Below are 15,758 nucleotides of genomic sequence, written 5' to 3'. Positions count from 1 at the left end.
GCACCGCCTATAACACAGCAAGCATTGTCATCGCTTTTAACACTGAAAATTTCACCGAGCTCGCACCGTATAAACCGCAACCAAGGTCGCCGAGGTCCACACCGCGAAAACTACTTTTGGGCTCGTCATCATCTGTATCGCCTAAACCGCCTACAGTGCCGCCGTCGTCGCACCGGCTAATCGTAAAATACCAGTTCCGGGCATTGGACCGAGCTTACAAATCCATTAAAACGATGGAACCATTATATATATATGTATATATATATGTATATATATATATATGTATATATATATATATATGTATATATATATATATATATATATATATATCTATATATATATATATGTATATATATATATATATATATATATATATATATATATATATATATATATATATATATATATATATTTTGTATATGTGGTATATATATATCGCATCCATCCATCGAGCGGCAGTGACAATGACAAATTCCTAAATGAGCGGTTACCCCCAAACCAGCGATAGACGGGAAAGCTGTATCATGTACTCATTGCTGGGGACTTCACTTGTCCAGTGAGTAGAGATCGTGGCATGTCTCTGGATCACACATCAGATGATGAGAACCTGAGAGTACACAATGGAGTCGGTGGAGTCATGGTTGTTGTGTCCGCTCTGAGTCTGAGACGTCGGCGGTCGAATCACACCAAAGCCTTTTAAAATACATGCTGCTTCCTTGCTTGACGTTCTGCATTTAACAGGGTGAGAGCACGGACAATCCCCATTGGTTGGCATCCATGGGGGAGGAGGAAATTCCTCCTGAAGAAATCCCCCAATGAGTGCGGTGAGAAAGGCAGAGCGTGGTGCACACATCTGAAATTCAGAAAAATACACAGGCTGGCCAATCTCCATTAGGGGATACCAGTGGGATGGGTGTGACTAGCACAGCGCAACAACAAAACACAATAGCACCTGCCATTCTCTGCCAAATTGGGTCACTCTACCCCGACGGAGGGAGCAAAGCCAAATAGTTCAAGGGGTGATCTCCAAGGGATATTTTGGTCTGAATATCCCCCGGCTTGCTTTGCTCTCTATGGAGATTTCATGTTCTCCTGGGAGTGTTAAAAGTTCTCTGCAGGTAAGCACTCAAGGGAAGATTCAGATGACATCATCAGCCACCATCCTGTACCTGTGTTCATCATAATCCCTGAGCCTGATGATGCCACAGCCCCATAATCCGCAAGTTATGATACACTGCCATTCACCCGGTTACTACCCTGAGGAGGGTTGGACCTATAACTGGGACACACCACACACCACAAAATAATTCATCGTAACTAAAATAAAAAATAAGCTCCCCAGTACCATGTTCTAGGTGAGCTTAAAAGGTGCAAATACAGATGCTTTAAACTACAGATCTATCGGCTTACTTCCACTCATCAGCAAGGTCATTCAATCCATCATTGCTGTTGATATGCAAACCTTCCTTTTCTCAAATCACCAACTTGTTTTCAAACCAGGTCAATCTCCCTTGGACGTGCTGCTTCTACTCACCGAACAATGAATGGAGGTCCTCAATGTCAAACATGAGATAAAGACCATCTCTCTGAACATATCTCATGCTTTTGATATAGTCTGGCATGCTGCCTTCCTTTCAAAACTGTCTGCTTATGGCATCAAAGGCCAACTCCACTCATGGCTTCCTGACTTCCTCTACTCTCATAACCAGCATGTGGCACTCAACAGAATCCTTTCATCTCCTCTCCCTGTCAAAGCTGAAGTGCCCCAAGGCAATGTTCTGGGCCAGTCCTATTCCTGATCTTCATCAATGATCTCTGTGATTCTGGAAAATCCTCTTTATCTATTTGCTGATGACACCACCCTGTACCATGACATCCCTCATCCTTCAGACAGGCAGGCTGCAGCCTCTTCCCTCTCGTCAGATCTTAACAAATATCACAAGCTGGTCAAACACTTGGAACATGTCTTTCAATCCTGACAAATCTCACACTCTCATTTATCTCTGAAAGGACCGTCTAGCAAACCCTCCCATCTACTTTCTTAACAATCCTCTTGAGGAAGTTGTCATTCAAACTCCTGCGTCTCACTGTCAACCATGATCTTTCCTTGCAAAACCACATTTCAAAGCCAGCCACCTACTGGCCATCCTCCGCCGTACAAAGTCCTTCCTTGGCACAACTGAACTCGTATCCACCTCCAAGGCCTTCATCCACAACTTGATGGAATATTTCTCTCCACTCTGGACTGGATCCCCTGCCTCACATCTTGATCATCTTGACAGCATGGAACCCAAGGCCTTCAGGATTATTGGAATCTCCCGCAATGAAGCTGAGCCTATGGGTCTATCACTTCGCCATTGCAAACAGGTCGGTCTCTCTTTCTTCTACTGCCTCCTTTCTAGTCTTGCACCCTCTGCTCTTGCCGTACTTTGGCCCCACAGTTTTCTGCAGGGCACACACAGTCCACCAATTCAGCACCTTCTGGTGAAACTACTTAAATCCAGAATCACTGCTCACTTCCACTCATTCATTCCTCTTCTTTTTTCAACCTCCATCTCAGATCATCCCTAATCCAAAACCATGATCTTTTCTCCCTTCATTGACACCCCCCACCCCCACTCAACCCAAACCCCCACTTTCCAAATTTCCAGTTTGCCCTCCTGAGAGTTTGTCCACCCTATGCATCCCCTCCTGCCCCCAATTCCTCCCCACACCCATTGTTTGTCTAAGTGTGCCTCCATCTTGGCCTTCAACTCTCCTGTTGGGGTTTCCCCCATCTCTCAACCATCCTCTTTGGCCTGATCCATTCAGTGTACTAATACTAGCTCTTCCATGAGCCTCGACTATGCATACAAAAAAATAATAATTATAAAAAATATCTGATGGCGAGAAAAATCGGGACAGGCAATAGAATAAATCATCCATGCTTTAAGACGTATTTAAGCACCTTTATTAACTAAATATCATTGCGGCCGAGCAAGTCGAGATGGCGTTTCCTTCAAATGTATTTCAGTTTAGTGTCAAACAACGGAAGGTAGCTACTGTTTAAAAAAAGGTAACCATACGTTCGACAGAATTAACTGAATAGGTTGTCGTGATAATTTTTACTTCCCGTAGTGTGCCCTACAAAATGCTATGACAAGCTATTTATACACAGGAACCCCCTTGGTGAGGGGAGTGTTTTGGGGGTGGGAGGCGGGGGGAAAAATGAAGTCGCTACAACCTCCATTGTGTGACCCTTAATCCCCCAAGCAAATTTGTTTGAGATTGGATAAGTAATGACTGAATGTTTCGTGGTCAGACAGACACCAAATTGAGTATTTTAGTATGATAGACAAATAATAACAAGGAAATTAGACACGAGACCATTCGGCCCATAATGCCTGCACCACACTAATAACAGGTTAAACAGCACATTTTCCCAGCACGAGTCGTCATTTTGTCTGAATCTCAATCGATATTTCACTCCCACCCCCCCCCCCCAACCCCATCCCTCTCCACCCCGAGAGCGCAAGAGGTAAATTTGATTGGTCGAGATGGAGTAAAATGGTGTAATATTGTTCCCCAACTACTGTGGTTTTTGGAAGTGGCAAGAAGGTGATTTGTCTTCTACAGTGTTCAAGTATATCAAATGAACTGAAATAAAATAAAGATTTTAAAGACTAGAAAAACAAAAGCTTTTCAATTTAATATTTTTATTTAGGCAGTTTGCCGCCATATTTAACACATTACATGCCTTATTTGTGTCTCAAAAAATACCTCACTCCTCTGTGTGCATGTGGTCGGTAAGAGATTCCGTACAATTTGCCAAATTCAGAGCCAAAGTACTGCTGAGCTGCAGGTTTGTATTCTGATTTGTACTCTACAATGTTCAAACTATAACATTCAATTGAAATGAAGTAGTTCCTTAATCACAGACCGACGTCTGGAGACAGATGGAGTGAACCAATCGCTTAACTCCGTTTTGTGTTATGCGTGTGAGGCACTAAAACTAAGTTTGTGAGTTGGTTAAATGTAAATAAAGCAGTGTGTGTGTGTGTGTGTGTGTGTGTGTGTGTGTGTGTGTGTGTGTGTGTGTGTGTGTGTGTGTGTGTGTGTGTGTGTGTGTGTGTGTGTGTGTGTGTTTGTGTGTGTGTGTGTGGTGTGATAGTCAATAAAAACGGTACCATTGTACATGGTGTAATTGTAAAACGGTTTGTCATTTTCATACGTTCCCGTCAAGAAGAATGATCAATGCATAGTGTACTTTTGAAAAATAGATATATTTGAGAGACTTACAGGAGTGTACACAGAGCAGAATGAGGTTAATGCAAAGCAAAATGAGTTAGCGAAACATATGGCTGGTGTAGATGTGATAAAGCGGATAACAAGAGGACTGCAACATGGGTGAGTGGAGTAAACGTGACGAGGAACCAGCGAGTGGAGCCAGTAGCCCATTCTGTGAGAGAAGTTCCAGGATGAAGATCGAGTTTTCATAAAATAATGTTTCCTGTAAAAAACAGCACAGTGGCAACAATATCTTAGAGAAAACAGCAACAGGTAAGGTTACATCATACTTGTTGGAATACAACATAGATAATGGTGAGAGTGTGAGTGTGTGTGTGTGTGTGTGTGTGTGTGTGTGTGTCGGTGTGTGTGTCGGTGTGTGTGCACATCAGTTACCTCTATAATATTGGAGAAACCTTCGAGTGAGTTCAAGATTTCAGAGGTCAAAAGGGGCTGCAACAACTGAGCACAAGCCAAATTAGACAGCACGGCCACTCGCTGCCTCTGCCTAGGGAACTGGGAAACAAGGCTTGGTCCAAAACTGATATGCAAGCACCCTCTTTCTCTGAAACATTCCTACATGTGCTCATTATCAGCACAGAAACACGAGTCTTATAACCAACAGTCTTAACTTTCAGGGTGATGGGAACAAAAGCACGATTCTCAGATCACCGGCCTTATCTTTCATGGTGTGTAAACCAAGCTGTTTTGGTGAAACCATGGGTCATTGCTGACTTTCAATGATGTGTCATATTAGGAGCATTTGTTGAATGCACAAAACAAAATAACAAAGGTCCGACAATGCAAGCACGTTTATCACATTAGCAAAGCCAGAGTTAGTGGGATTATAGATTTGTGGTTCATTTCTCTGAAACTCTCAGTGATGATTATCGGGTCTACCATGGATAGACAAACAGCAAGGAGATGGTTGATGAGCTGGCTCTAAATATCATTTTGAAACACTTTCACTAAAAAGGAAGAACAGACATACAGTAACAGGAAGAATGCCCAAAAATTAATCCTTCCATTACAAAACATTTGTTCCGTCATGCAGATACAAAGCCACAGCCATGCACCTATGAGATCCGGCCATTTATTTTTTTTACAAAATCCCAACAGATATCCGTCACAGGACCCAAGGTTTTTGTCTAACTGGAAGGTGTGTAGTCCAAACTTGCTTTTATTTTCGAGATACAGCACAAGAAATGTACACGAAGTACCCTGACAGCAAAGTAAATGATGACCGACTGTTCTTCTCCACTATCCCTTTCACTTTGCTGTACCATTGATACAGTTTATGGTCAGTCCAAGGGCATTCGCAAAAGCCCCTCCCTCAAAACACGATTCAGAATTACTGGATGCTTCTATTTGCAAATGCCACTAGAAATTGCTCGTTAACATGACATGGTTCAACATTTGGAAGTAACCATTAATTTCCCAAACTCCAGCGGTTTTACCCCCACACAGCTTATAATCTAACTAAAATATCAATGTTGGTCACCTTTCTACTTTATTAATACATTGCCTCAACAAACATTCTCTCTGATGTACCATACTCTGTTACAGAATATCGGTGCTGCCAAAGCAGTTTCTTGGTAAGGGTTTTTATTAGATGATTTGCCATTGCCTTCCCAGCAGTAGTTAGTGCAGGAATTTGTCATTTGTTCAGGATGTCAATGATAACTCACCGACTCTTCACAAAGGACACAGTGAGATCTTTAATGCCCACCAAATAATGCCAGTTTGCCATCCCAGATGGGATGTCCAGTTTAACGTCTATTCGAGGGATGGCGCACTCACGGATGAATCACTCTGCCTGTGAAACACCAGAATGACAGTTTATAGCTAGGCCAACATTCAAACCCAAGCTCGATGGCTCAGGTGTGAGTGTGCATACCTCTAGGCCTTCCTGCCAGCCCCCAACAAACATTACAGATTCACATATAACTAAAACCAGAAGGGCACTTGGTAGAGTGCAAACCTCCACCATGCAATGCCCGATCCACTATAACATATTGGGCACAATATATATTTGAAATATCGTGCTATATGTTGTTTTTGGTCCCATCTCAATGGTGAAGAATCACTTTAAAAATTAAACAATTCTCATATCCGGATCTGGATACGGATCTTCACCAAAATCGAATCAATTCGTCCCTGTCACACACTCAACCTGTCCACCAAGTTTCGTTCAAATCCGTCCACAACTTTTTGAGATATCCTGCACACAGACAAACTGACAGAGCAGACAGAGATGTGAAAACATAACGTCCCTCCCTAACTAACCCTAACAGCTTAATGGTGAAGAATGACGAAAAAAAAAGATTATCGAATCCTGATTTCGATCTTCACCAAAATTCAAACAATTATTCCTCGTGACACACCCAAAATGTTCACCAAGTTTCATCCGAACCCATCCACAACTTTTTGAGATATCGTGATTGTATCGTTTTTAGCCCCAACTCTCAATGGTGAAAAATCACTTCAAAAATTCTAGGATCTGGATCCGGATCTTCACCAAAATCTAATCAATTTGTCCTTCCAACCTGTCCACCAAATTTCATCTGAATCTGCCCACAACATTTTGAGATATCCTGCACACAAATAGACAGACAGACAGACAGATGGGTGAAAACATAACGTCCTTCTTCCACCTTCGGTAACAAGTAGCTCCATATTGAATCGTGAGTGCACAAGCCTCAACATCTCTCAAAACACAATACAATGCCTAATGATCACTCAAAGAGATCCTGTGACAATGACAGAAGAAAAGCAGCAGTTTTACATTTTGGGCCAACCTCCTGTAACATCACCACACTGACAGTGCACTTTTTTTTCTGGCATCATTTTAAGCAATCCATAGTGGGTTCACCATTTTAAAGTTGAACCAAGACAACAAGCATCGAGATGTCCTTGTAAAAATAGAAGAAATTCAACGTGAAATCTTCGGCTGTTCGAGTCATTGTGACTGCTGTTGAAGACATTCACTGCTCCATGATTATCGATATTGTGCCAAGAAATATAACCACCAACTCAAAGCATTACCCCAAGAGACCGAACAAATCAAATAACCCACCCAGAAGCCGAGCACAGACAAGGTCCTTTCTGAGCAATGAACCAAACTCTCACTGATGTCACAGTGTTTACATGTTGGTAAAAAGTGTAATACAAACTTTAATTCCTGGTTAAAAACTGTCATGTTCTTTTAACTTGTTAATCCTACATGGGTACACGTCACTTGCTATTAATGCATTTTGCCCGGTTTAAAAGTGACCAAACTTCCGTCGATGATGACCCACACTCTGGTTGTCCATCATCCTCTCACGACTCACAGTGAGGAATCAGTCACTCATGTTTATGACACCATTCATGACAACAGACGAATGATGATCCGTGAAGTTGCGAAAGAAGTTGACATCCCCTCTGGCATATGCCAAACGATTTTGACTCAGGTTTTGGGAATGAGGCGGGTCTCTACGACGTTCGTCCCAAGGGCTCTCACACTGGAACAGAAGGAACATCACCGCACGGTGTCTCAGGAATTAATTGATCATGCAGCGAATGAGAAAAACTTCCTGCCCATCATCATATCATTACCGGTGACAAGACTTGAGTTTATGGCCACGACCCCGAGACCAGGAGTCAGTAATCTCAGTGCAAGACCCCGCATTATCTCGACCAAGGAAAGGAAGACAGGTCCGCTAAAATGTGAAGGTGTTGTGCACCATGAGTTAGTTCCACAAGGTCAGAAGATGAATCGGTGGTTTTATTTGGTGGTTCTGAAATACCGAAGAGATGCAGCTCAACAGAGGAGGAGGAGGAGGAGGAGGAGGAGGAGGAGGAGGAGGAGGAGGAGATTGGGACCACACTCTGTTCAGAGCGTTGGTGCTGCTTAAGCAGTCTCCTTGGCTATTGGGCACAATCCTGGACGGGTCGCCACTCCGACACAGGATACCAGCATGCTGGCACTCATTTTGCCAACCTCGGAAGGATGACAGGCAGAGTCAACCCTACCTGGTATTAATTCACCAGCTGAGTGGGATTTGAACTCAGGGTCCTAGGATCTCCAGACCACCACCCTAACCATCAAGTCAACACCAGGCATACTGGTTCCCCACGACACCGTATTCACTAGATTTGGCACCAAGTGACTTTTGTTTTTCTGTTTCGCCGACTGAAATATATTATAAAAGGAAAGCGACGTCAGAATGTGCCAATGATCATCCAAAATGCGACCCAGGAACTGAAAGCCACCCCAAAAGAAGAGTATCTCATGTTCTTCAAAAAATGGCAGGACCGCTGGAATCATTGCTTTCAATCAGGAGACTGCTTTGAAGGGGATACATTTGATTAACTATATTGTCCTTTAGTTTTGTAAAAAATTATTTAGCCCCAGAACTTTTTGATCAGACCTTGTGCATTATTAGCTCACCTGGACTTCAGTCAGATGAGCTTATGTGATTGAGCAGTGTCCGGAGGTCAGTCAGTCAGTCAGTCTGTAAACACCAGTCATTATCGCTTGAACTAAACACACGATTTTGATGAGACTTAGCCACAAGCTTCATATCCAATGCCTATCAAATGTGTATTGACCACATCAAAATTTGTGCTCATTATGGGGTCTATAGGGTGGGGTTGATCCCCCTCCCCCCAAAAAATGGTATTTGTTCTCTTCTCCAAAACTACACACACAATTTCGATGAAAGGTGACCAGAACCCATCATGTAATGTACAAAAATGTATCGACCGCATCAAAATCTGAACTCAAAGGGGTGTACGGGGATGGAGGAGAATGAATCCCCAAAATAGGTATTTGCTCTCTTCTCCAAAACTACACACACAATTTCAATGAAACTTGACCAGAACATTCATGACCCATGATGTACCAAAGTTTGTTCATGGCATTAAAGAAAAAAAGAAAGAAAGAAAATCAGGGTCTAGGAGGATCTGCAGGAGGTTTGAGCCCCCAAAATAGGTATTTGCTCTCTTCTACGAAACTACACGCACAATTTCAATGAAACTTGACCACAACCTTCATCGTCATCTATGATGTCCCAAAGTTTGTTCACGGCTTACCAAAAAAATAAATAAAAATAAATCAGGGTCTAAGGGGGTCTCTGTGGGCGGTTTGAGTGTCTGTTGCTTCTGATCCAGCTGAGTTTCAGGACATGCAGTCCTATTTTTGGGTCTGGGACCCATTGCCTCGTGATATTGAAAATACAGTAACGTGTTGTACTTAACTTAGCTATCATGTACAACCTGTGGCTGTTGGTTGCATCATTGGCTGAGGGCGCGGCTGTGCCGCTGATGCAGTGCCCTCTATTACCAGTACATTGGCACTCATTTCTCTGACCTCGAAAGGATGACAGGGTGAGTCAGCCCCCACCTGGTGTTAATCCAACAACCTGCAGGGGCTCAAACACAAGACCCTAATACCCAGCTACCTTAACCATGAAGCCAACACCAGGCTTAAATGTTGTACTGTCATTATCCTGCTGATGATGTAGTTACATTCAAACCCCACATATGATGGAATTACCTCCTCCACCAAAGGTGGATGGAGGGTTATATTTTTACCCCTGTCTGTTTGTGTGTTTGTGTGCAGGATATCTCAAAAAGTTGTGGACAGATTCAGTGGACAGGTTGGGTGTGTAACCAGGACGAATTGATTAGATTCTGTTGAAGATCCATATCTGGATGTGAAATTTTTTAAAAGCGATTCTTCAGTATTGAGTGATCGGGCTAAAAATGATATATAGCACAATAATCTGAAAAAGTTATGGACGAGTTATGACCAAACTAGGTGGATGAGTTGGTTAAGTGACACGAACAAGCTGATTCGATTTTGGTTCAGGTCCGGATCCAGATCCAACATATCAGTGGGGTACAAAACGTAAACATTTCAGCCTGGCAGAGATATGCTCTCTAGCGAGTGCCCGTTCGAGTTATGTCCATGAAAAGAGCAGGACAAAAAAAAAACCTTTGACCAATCTGGAAAAAGTCTTCCTTCACCATGTTAGAACCAAAGCTCTCACGAGCTTGAGGACATCATAGGCCACAGCAAACATCGTGTGAACTGCATGACCACACTTACCCACCAAATCCCACAACCACAGCCATTGAGGTGGGAACCTCAGACTTCTGTCGGTTTACTCCCATAAAGGATTGCTTTTGCAGACAACAATGAGGGTGATGACATTCGTATCAAAGCTGTTCATAAATTTGAATAACACAACTACACACAATGTTTCATCACACCTCAAATATGTATGAAATTGAACGGTGAATGGAGAGGCAACTGCTTTTTATTTAACAATTAACACTCATCCACACAAAGGTTTGTTTGGATCAATAAAGTTAAACTAATAAATAAAAGAGGACCATTTATCCTGCATTAACCATCAAAGCTAGACCTGTACAGTCCTTTTGAGTGCACCCACACCTTGGTGACAAACACTTGGCCCTCCGTTTGACAGAATGGTGTAAAGGTATTACACTCGCCTTTGAGCTGAGTCTGGGTTTGATTCCTCACCCAAATAGAAAATGTCAGATTGGTGCTTCTCAGGAAATGAGTCACATCACAAAGTGAATCGTCCCTCGGATGGACGTAAAGCTGGGGTCTTATCTGTTAACATTAAAGAGCAGGTTGCGGGTCACCAAACATGTTCGGAAAATTTATCAATATGATTATATGTGCATTAAATAGTTCGATGCAAACTATTGTGGTTGCCTAGCTATTGGGAAAATTGATGAAATTTAACTCTGAAGTTGTTATTTCTCGAGGCTGTTGAAAAAAAACAGCCGTGTGCCATATATGGATGGTGACGTCACGTTCTCCAAAACAAAGCGGACGTTCACTTGTTCATTGAAGAAGTGTCCAGTTAAGCGGGCCGTTCTTTCGCTTTTTTTGAGCTTGCAACTGTCTATATTATCCTTTTTTATTTTGAATTATTTGAGAACAAAGTTATTTTGATATTTGTACATCATGCCTCGTACGTGTGTCGTCATGTTTTGTGAAAATGGCTGGAAAACGGGTAATCGCTCCCACCGATTCCCGAAGGAATCAAACATTCGCTGGCAGTGGATAAGATTTGTACAAACAAAACGGGCGAATTTTCCCCCAAAGAAATCAGGTAAAGAGAACCCTTTGGATAGACTTGTCATTTGTGGTGACCATTTCACAGCTGAGGATTACGAAAGCAGAAACACATCTGATCACCACTCTGTGAATATGAGTTGTTGGTTGACAAGGTCTCCACATACTGCTCTGTCACAGAATCAATTGTTGAGTTTAAGTGAGAAAAACCTTGAAATGTTTTCTCAAAGAGTACATGGAAAATCACAAGCATGAAAAAAAATTCTCAACAAACCAACTTATTGTTGATTAAATTATATTATTAACAGCATCAGCAAATTGGGCAATTTCATTTCAATTGTAAAAAAATTGATCAATTTTCCACTTTTTTTTCTAAATTTGGTAGAATATTTCCCAACGAGGCTAAACATGTTTAGGTATTTATATGCCACAACAGTCTCTTGAAAGTTGGGGTTTGTTCTAACTGTTCACTTTCGCTGGGGTCAAGCTCAGCTGTCAGAAAAACTTCAACGCCAAGGCTACGGTGTATAATATATTTGGGTCCATTATTGATTCATTCTATTTCTGACTCTTGAGTGACTTGAGGGTTAAAAATTATTATATCAAGTCACAGACGAATCAAACTTTACATTATTTTATGCATTGAACAAGAAAATGAAAATCTACAAACCAATCTGTCTGGTGTGAACTGTCATCAGTCTGTTTTCGCGAACTGTCATCAGTTTTGCGGTCATCAGTCTGAACTGCCGGGCAGTCAGTCCTGCCACTTGTACACGAAATAGGCCGTTTTCTGGCATTTGCAAGTGGCTCAAATTTATATGGCTCAGGGCCAGAAACTCCATCGTATAAATTCCCATCATCCTCTGACTCGTCCTCGGCAATATCGGAATGAAAATACTCAATTTCATTGCTGCTGAAATCACTCTCTGATTCGCATCTCGCCATTGTTCACACGCTGTTTCCGAATGTTCACGAAGTTTTCGGAGAACGTGACGTCATAGCGTCTTCGGTAATTTCCGGTCTGTTTTTCGATCACTGACAAAAGTTTTGACTGAAAAGTTAATTTTAGCATATTTTGAGTTTCAAATGTAAGAAAATAATTTCCCAACGATTATTAATGTGATTACAACCTTCGAATCACACGAAGTCATCAGCGACCCAAAACCTGCTCTTTAACTGGTGGATGTCCAACATCCCACCAGACATGGTGACATAATAGTTGGAGCATCCGCTTCAAGTCTGGGAGGTCGGTGGTTCAGACCCTGGCCGAGTCATGCCAAAGACTTTAAAATGGTACGTGCTGCTTCCTTGCTTGATGCTCAGCATTGGAAAGTATAGAGCACGGATGAACGATGCTGCGAAGGCAATGGCAAACCACCTAGTGTAACCCTTGCCAAGAAACTGCTTCGGCAGCACCAACGTTCTGTGAATAATACGGCACACATTTTTCGGGTTAAATATCCCATGTTGTCTTTTGAAAATAATAGACCATTATATATCGGCATCCCAAACAAATTCCACATTGCTGCCTAAATATGCAGGGGCAGTGGCCAACATGCATTCACCAATGACACAAAGATTATCACTCTTGAGTTAAAACACAAATCAAACTCACCCTTCCCAGCTCACAATCTTTAAGCAGCAATTTCAGCAACTCCCGAGTGAACCAAGTGGCAACACGCCTCACGCGGGACCACAAGCCCACCGTTCCTGGCCACAACTCATTCAGTTGGCTCATTAGATTTTGGAGAGCTGAAGACGCCTGACTGTAGCTCAGATCCACACCCCGCAATGCCTGGAGTGTTGGTAAGACAGCTACATGGGTGTCCGTTTGCGAGATTGCATTTACGCCAAAGCCAGGTTGTACCTCCCTAGACTGGCCCAAGCAAAGTTGAGCATCCAAATCGATAATGTGGAGACAGAGGGTAGAAAGGATGAGGTCGAGTGGGGGAAAGAGGCAAGAGTTTTGTGGAAGTCCTGACGTGTGATACGCAGGATCTCTCTCTCCAGGTGTGAGGCGAGAAGAGGTAAGGCTCTGGAGGACGCGTGCAGTACGTGAAAAGGACACAATGTTTAAATTTGATGTGCATCCATTTTCCTTCTCCCTCCCATTTTCTTCGCCTAGATTACGCTCTTCGTTAGCTTTTGTAGTTTCTTCAGCACAGAGAATTAAAACGCCTGGGGAAAAGCAAGAGAGGGAATGAGGGACAATTAGAAAAAACAAAATCTGCCCGAGCAGTTATCATGGACCTCCACACAAAAGGGCAGTGACATCCATCAATTTGGATAACAACTGGAATCAACAATTAATCAACGGAAGCTGTTACAACTACTTACCTTTTAAACAAGAACAAAAGAGCAAAAAGATTGTGTACAATAATCTAAATATTCTTCACATGAAAGATATCTCCTGTGTTATTACCTCGCCCTTCCGGTGAGCAGTACTTGGACAAATTATTATGGCATTTTACATCATTTTTGCTGCTCACATATCAAATATGCTGCTCGTAGACCCTGCACTTGCCCTTGTTTCTCAAAAAACCCGTCCGTCACACTATCTCCTCCTAAATGGTTGGGCAGAAATTCACCAAACTTGGTAGTTATGATCACCACGTGGCAAGAAGGTGCAAAGGCAGCAGAATTTTTGGTCCTGCCCCCTGGGTCGATCATTCTGGACCGATGTTGGTAAGCCCCGTACATGCCCCAAGGCAGTGTTCTGTCCAGGACGTTTAGAGATATCATGCTAACTATCGTTTTTGGCCCCAATCTCTCAATGGTGAAGAATCACTTTATAAAATTATAGCATCTGGACTTTCACAAAAATCTATTCGATTCGTCCTTGTCACACACCCAACCTGTTCATCAAGTTTCGGCCGAATCCATCCATGACTTTTTGATATATACTGCTCACAGACAGACTGGGGGTGATGAACAGGGGTGAAAACATAACAAGAGAGTAAAATTTACCCGTAATGTTGATATTTTTTGAGAAAGGTAAAAAAAAATGTCAATGGTAGAAAGAACACAGGTGACTGTGGGATAAGAATTACCTCTTTGTCTCAGCCTCACGATGGCCACAGCAGCAGCAACCCTGAGTCTCTGTTCCAGCCATCCTGAGGGTTATCAAATAGAACAGTGCTTATCCTCTTATGTATAATATAATTAACAGTTAAGACTAAAGGAGAGGAAACTTCATCTGCTGTACAATTATTCACACTTAAACTGGTAAAGAGATTATAACATATAATCAAACTGATAAAGACATTATAACACACAAACTGATAAAAAGACTATAAAATGTATCTTACTCTTCCTTTGCCCCAATTGGTTCATCTGATCATGTGCTTGTGAAGGACAACATCTCTATAACCATTATCAGAGAACAGCTTCAGCCCCAGCAAGGATGGCAGTTCACTCAGGAAAACCGACAGGGACTGCAAGCAGCAATCACACTTCAGGACTGGTCTCCTATATCTCCTGCCCCAGATATTAATTCAACCTGGGAATTCTTCCACATAATCTCTCTTGATCTCTCTCTATCGTACCATAAACCCTCTCATCTACTTCCTCAACAATTCTCTTGAGAAGGTTCAGTCATTCAAACTTCTGGGTCTCACGATGAGCCATGATCTTTCTTGGGCAAACCATATTTCAAAGTTAGCCTCCAAAGCCAGCTGCCAACTGGGCATCCTCCATTGTACAAAGTCCTTTCTTGTCAAACCTGAACTCTTATCCACCGACAAGGCTTTCATCCACAGCTTGATGGAGTACTGCTCTTCCCTCTGGGTTGGCTCCCACCTCACACCTTGTTCAGCTCGACACTGTGGAAACCAAGGCCTTCAAGATTAATGGAATCTCCCACAATGAAGCCAAGTATATGGGCTTTTAACTTCACCATTGCAGACAGGTCAGTGGTCTCTTTGTCTTCCACCACATCCTTTCTGGCCTCCTCTCTCCTCATGCACCCTCTGCTCTTTCCCCGCTTCGTCTCCCCCAGGTTTCTTTAGCCTCCATCCAGTGTTTCTCCCCACAAGTCTCTCTCTATCTTGACCTTCGGCTCTGCTGGTGCTGTCCTCCTCCCCCTCCCCTCTCTCCACCATTCCATTTTGTCTCGTTATATCTTGATCCGTTCAATGTACGAGCTCTTCCACGAGCCTCGACTATGTATACAAAAAGAAATATCCTGATTTGATTCAAATTAACTTTCCAGCTATTATGACTTTCCTTCTTTCTTCGATCAGCTTCGACAGGTTAAAGTTGTTCTCCGAGTTCGAGTTTGGACTGCGATAAATAGATACATCCTACCAAAAACGAAGTTAGCTCCTTAATCTGAATCAGCTCTGATCTAACATGAACGTTTATCCATCATGATTCAAATTATTGAGAAATGGATAGA

At 42.5% G+C, this 15,758-nt stretch overlaps 1 protein-coding gene across 5 annotated transcripts in view; it reads right to left on the bottom strand.

Moving 5' to 3' along the window:
• Positions 1-3,678: 3,678 nt before the first annotated feature.
• The window catches only part of LOC147008761 (uncharacterized), a 29,275-nt gene continuing 17,195 nt past the window's right edge, over positions 3,679-15,758 (bottom strand). For all 5 annotated transcript variants that reach the window (XM_085863686.1, XM_085863685.1, XM_085863684.1 and 2 more), the window contains 4 exons: positions 14,413-14,475; positions 12,978-13,540; positions 4,663-4,782; positions 3,679-4,489 (listed from right to left, as the gene is read on the bottom strand). In XM_085863686.1, the coding sequence (XP_085719812.1) occupies positions 4,325-4,489; positions 4,663-4,782; positions 12,978-13,540; positions 14,413-14,475 (911 nt within the window). In that variant the 3' untranslated portion in view covers positions 3,679-4,324. The remainder of the gene's footprint in view (positions 4,490-4,662; positions 4,783-12,977; positions 13,541-14,412; positions 14,476-15,758) is intronic.

Source organism: Eptatretus burgeri, chromosome 18, assembly GCF_056783735.1.
Source record: "Eptatretus burgeri isolate ZD-2024b chromosome 18, Ebu_testis_v1, whole genome shotgun sequence".
Taxonomy (NCBI): domain Eukaryota; kingdom Metazoa; phylum Chordata; class Myxini; order Myxiniformes; family Myxinidae; genus Eptatretus; species Eptatretus burgeri.
This window is presented reverse-complemented; position numbering and strand designations above follow the sequence as displayed.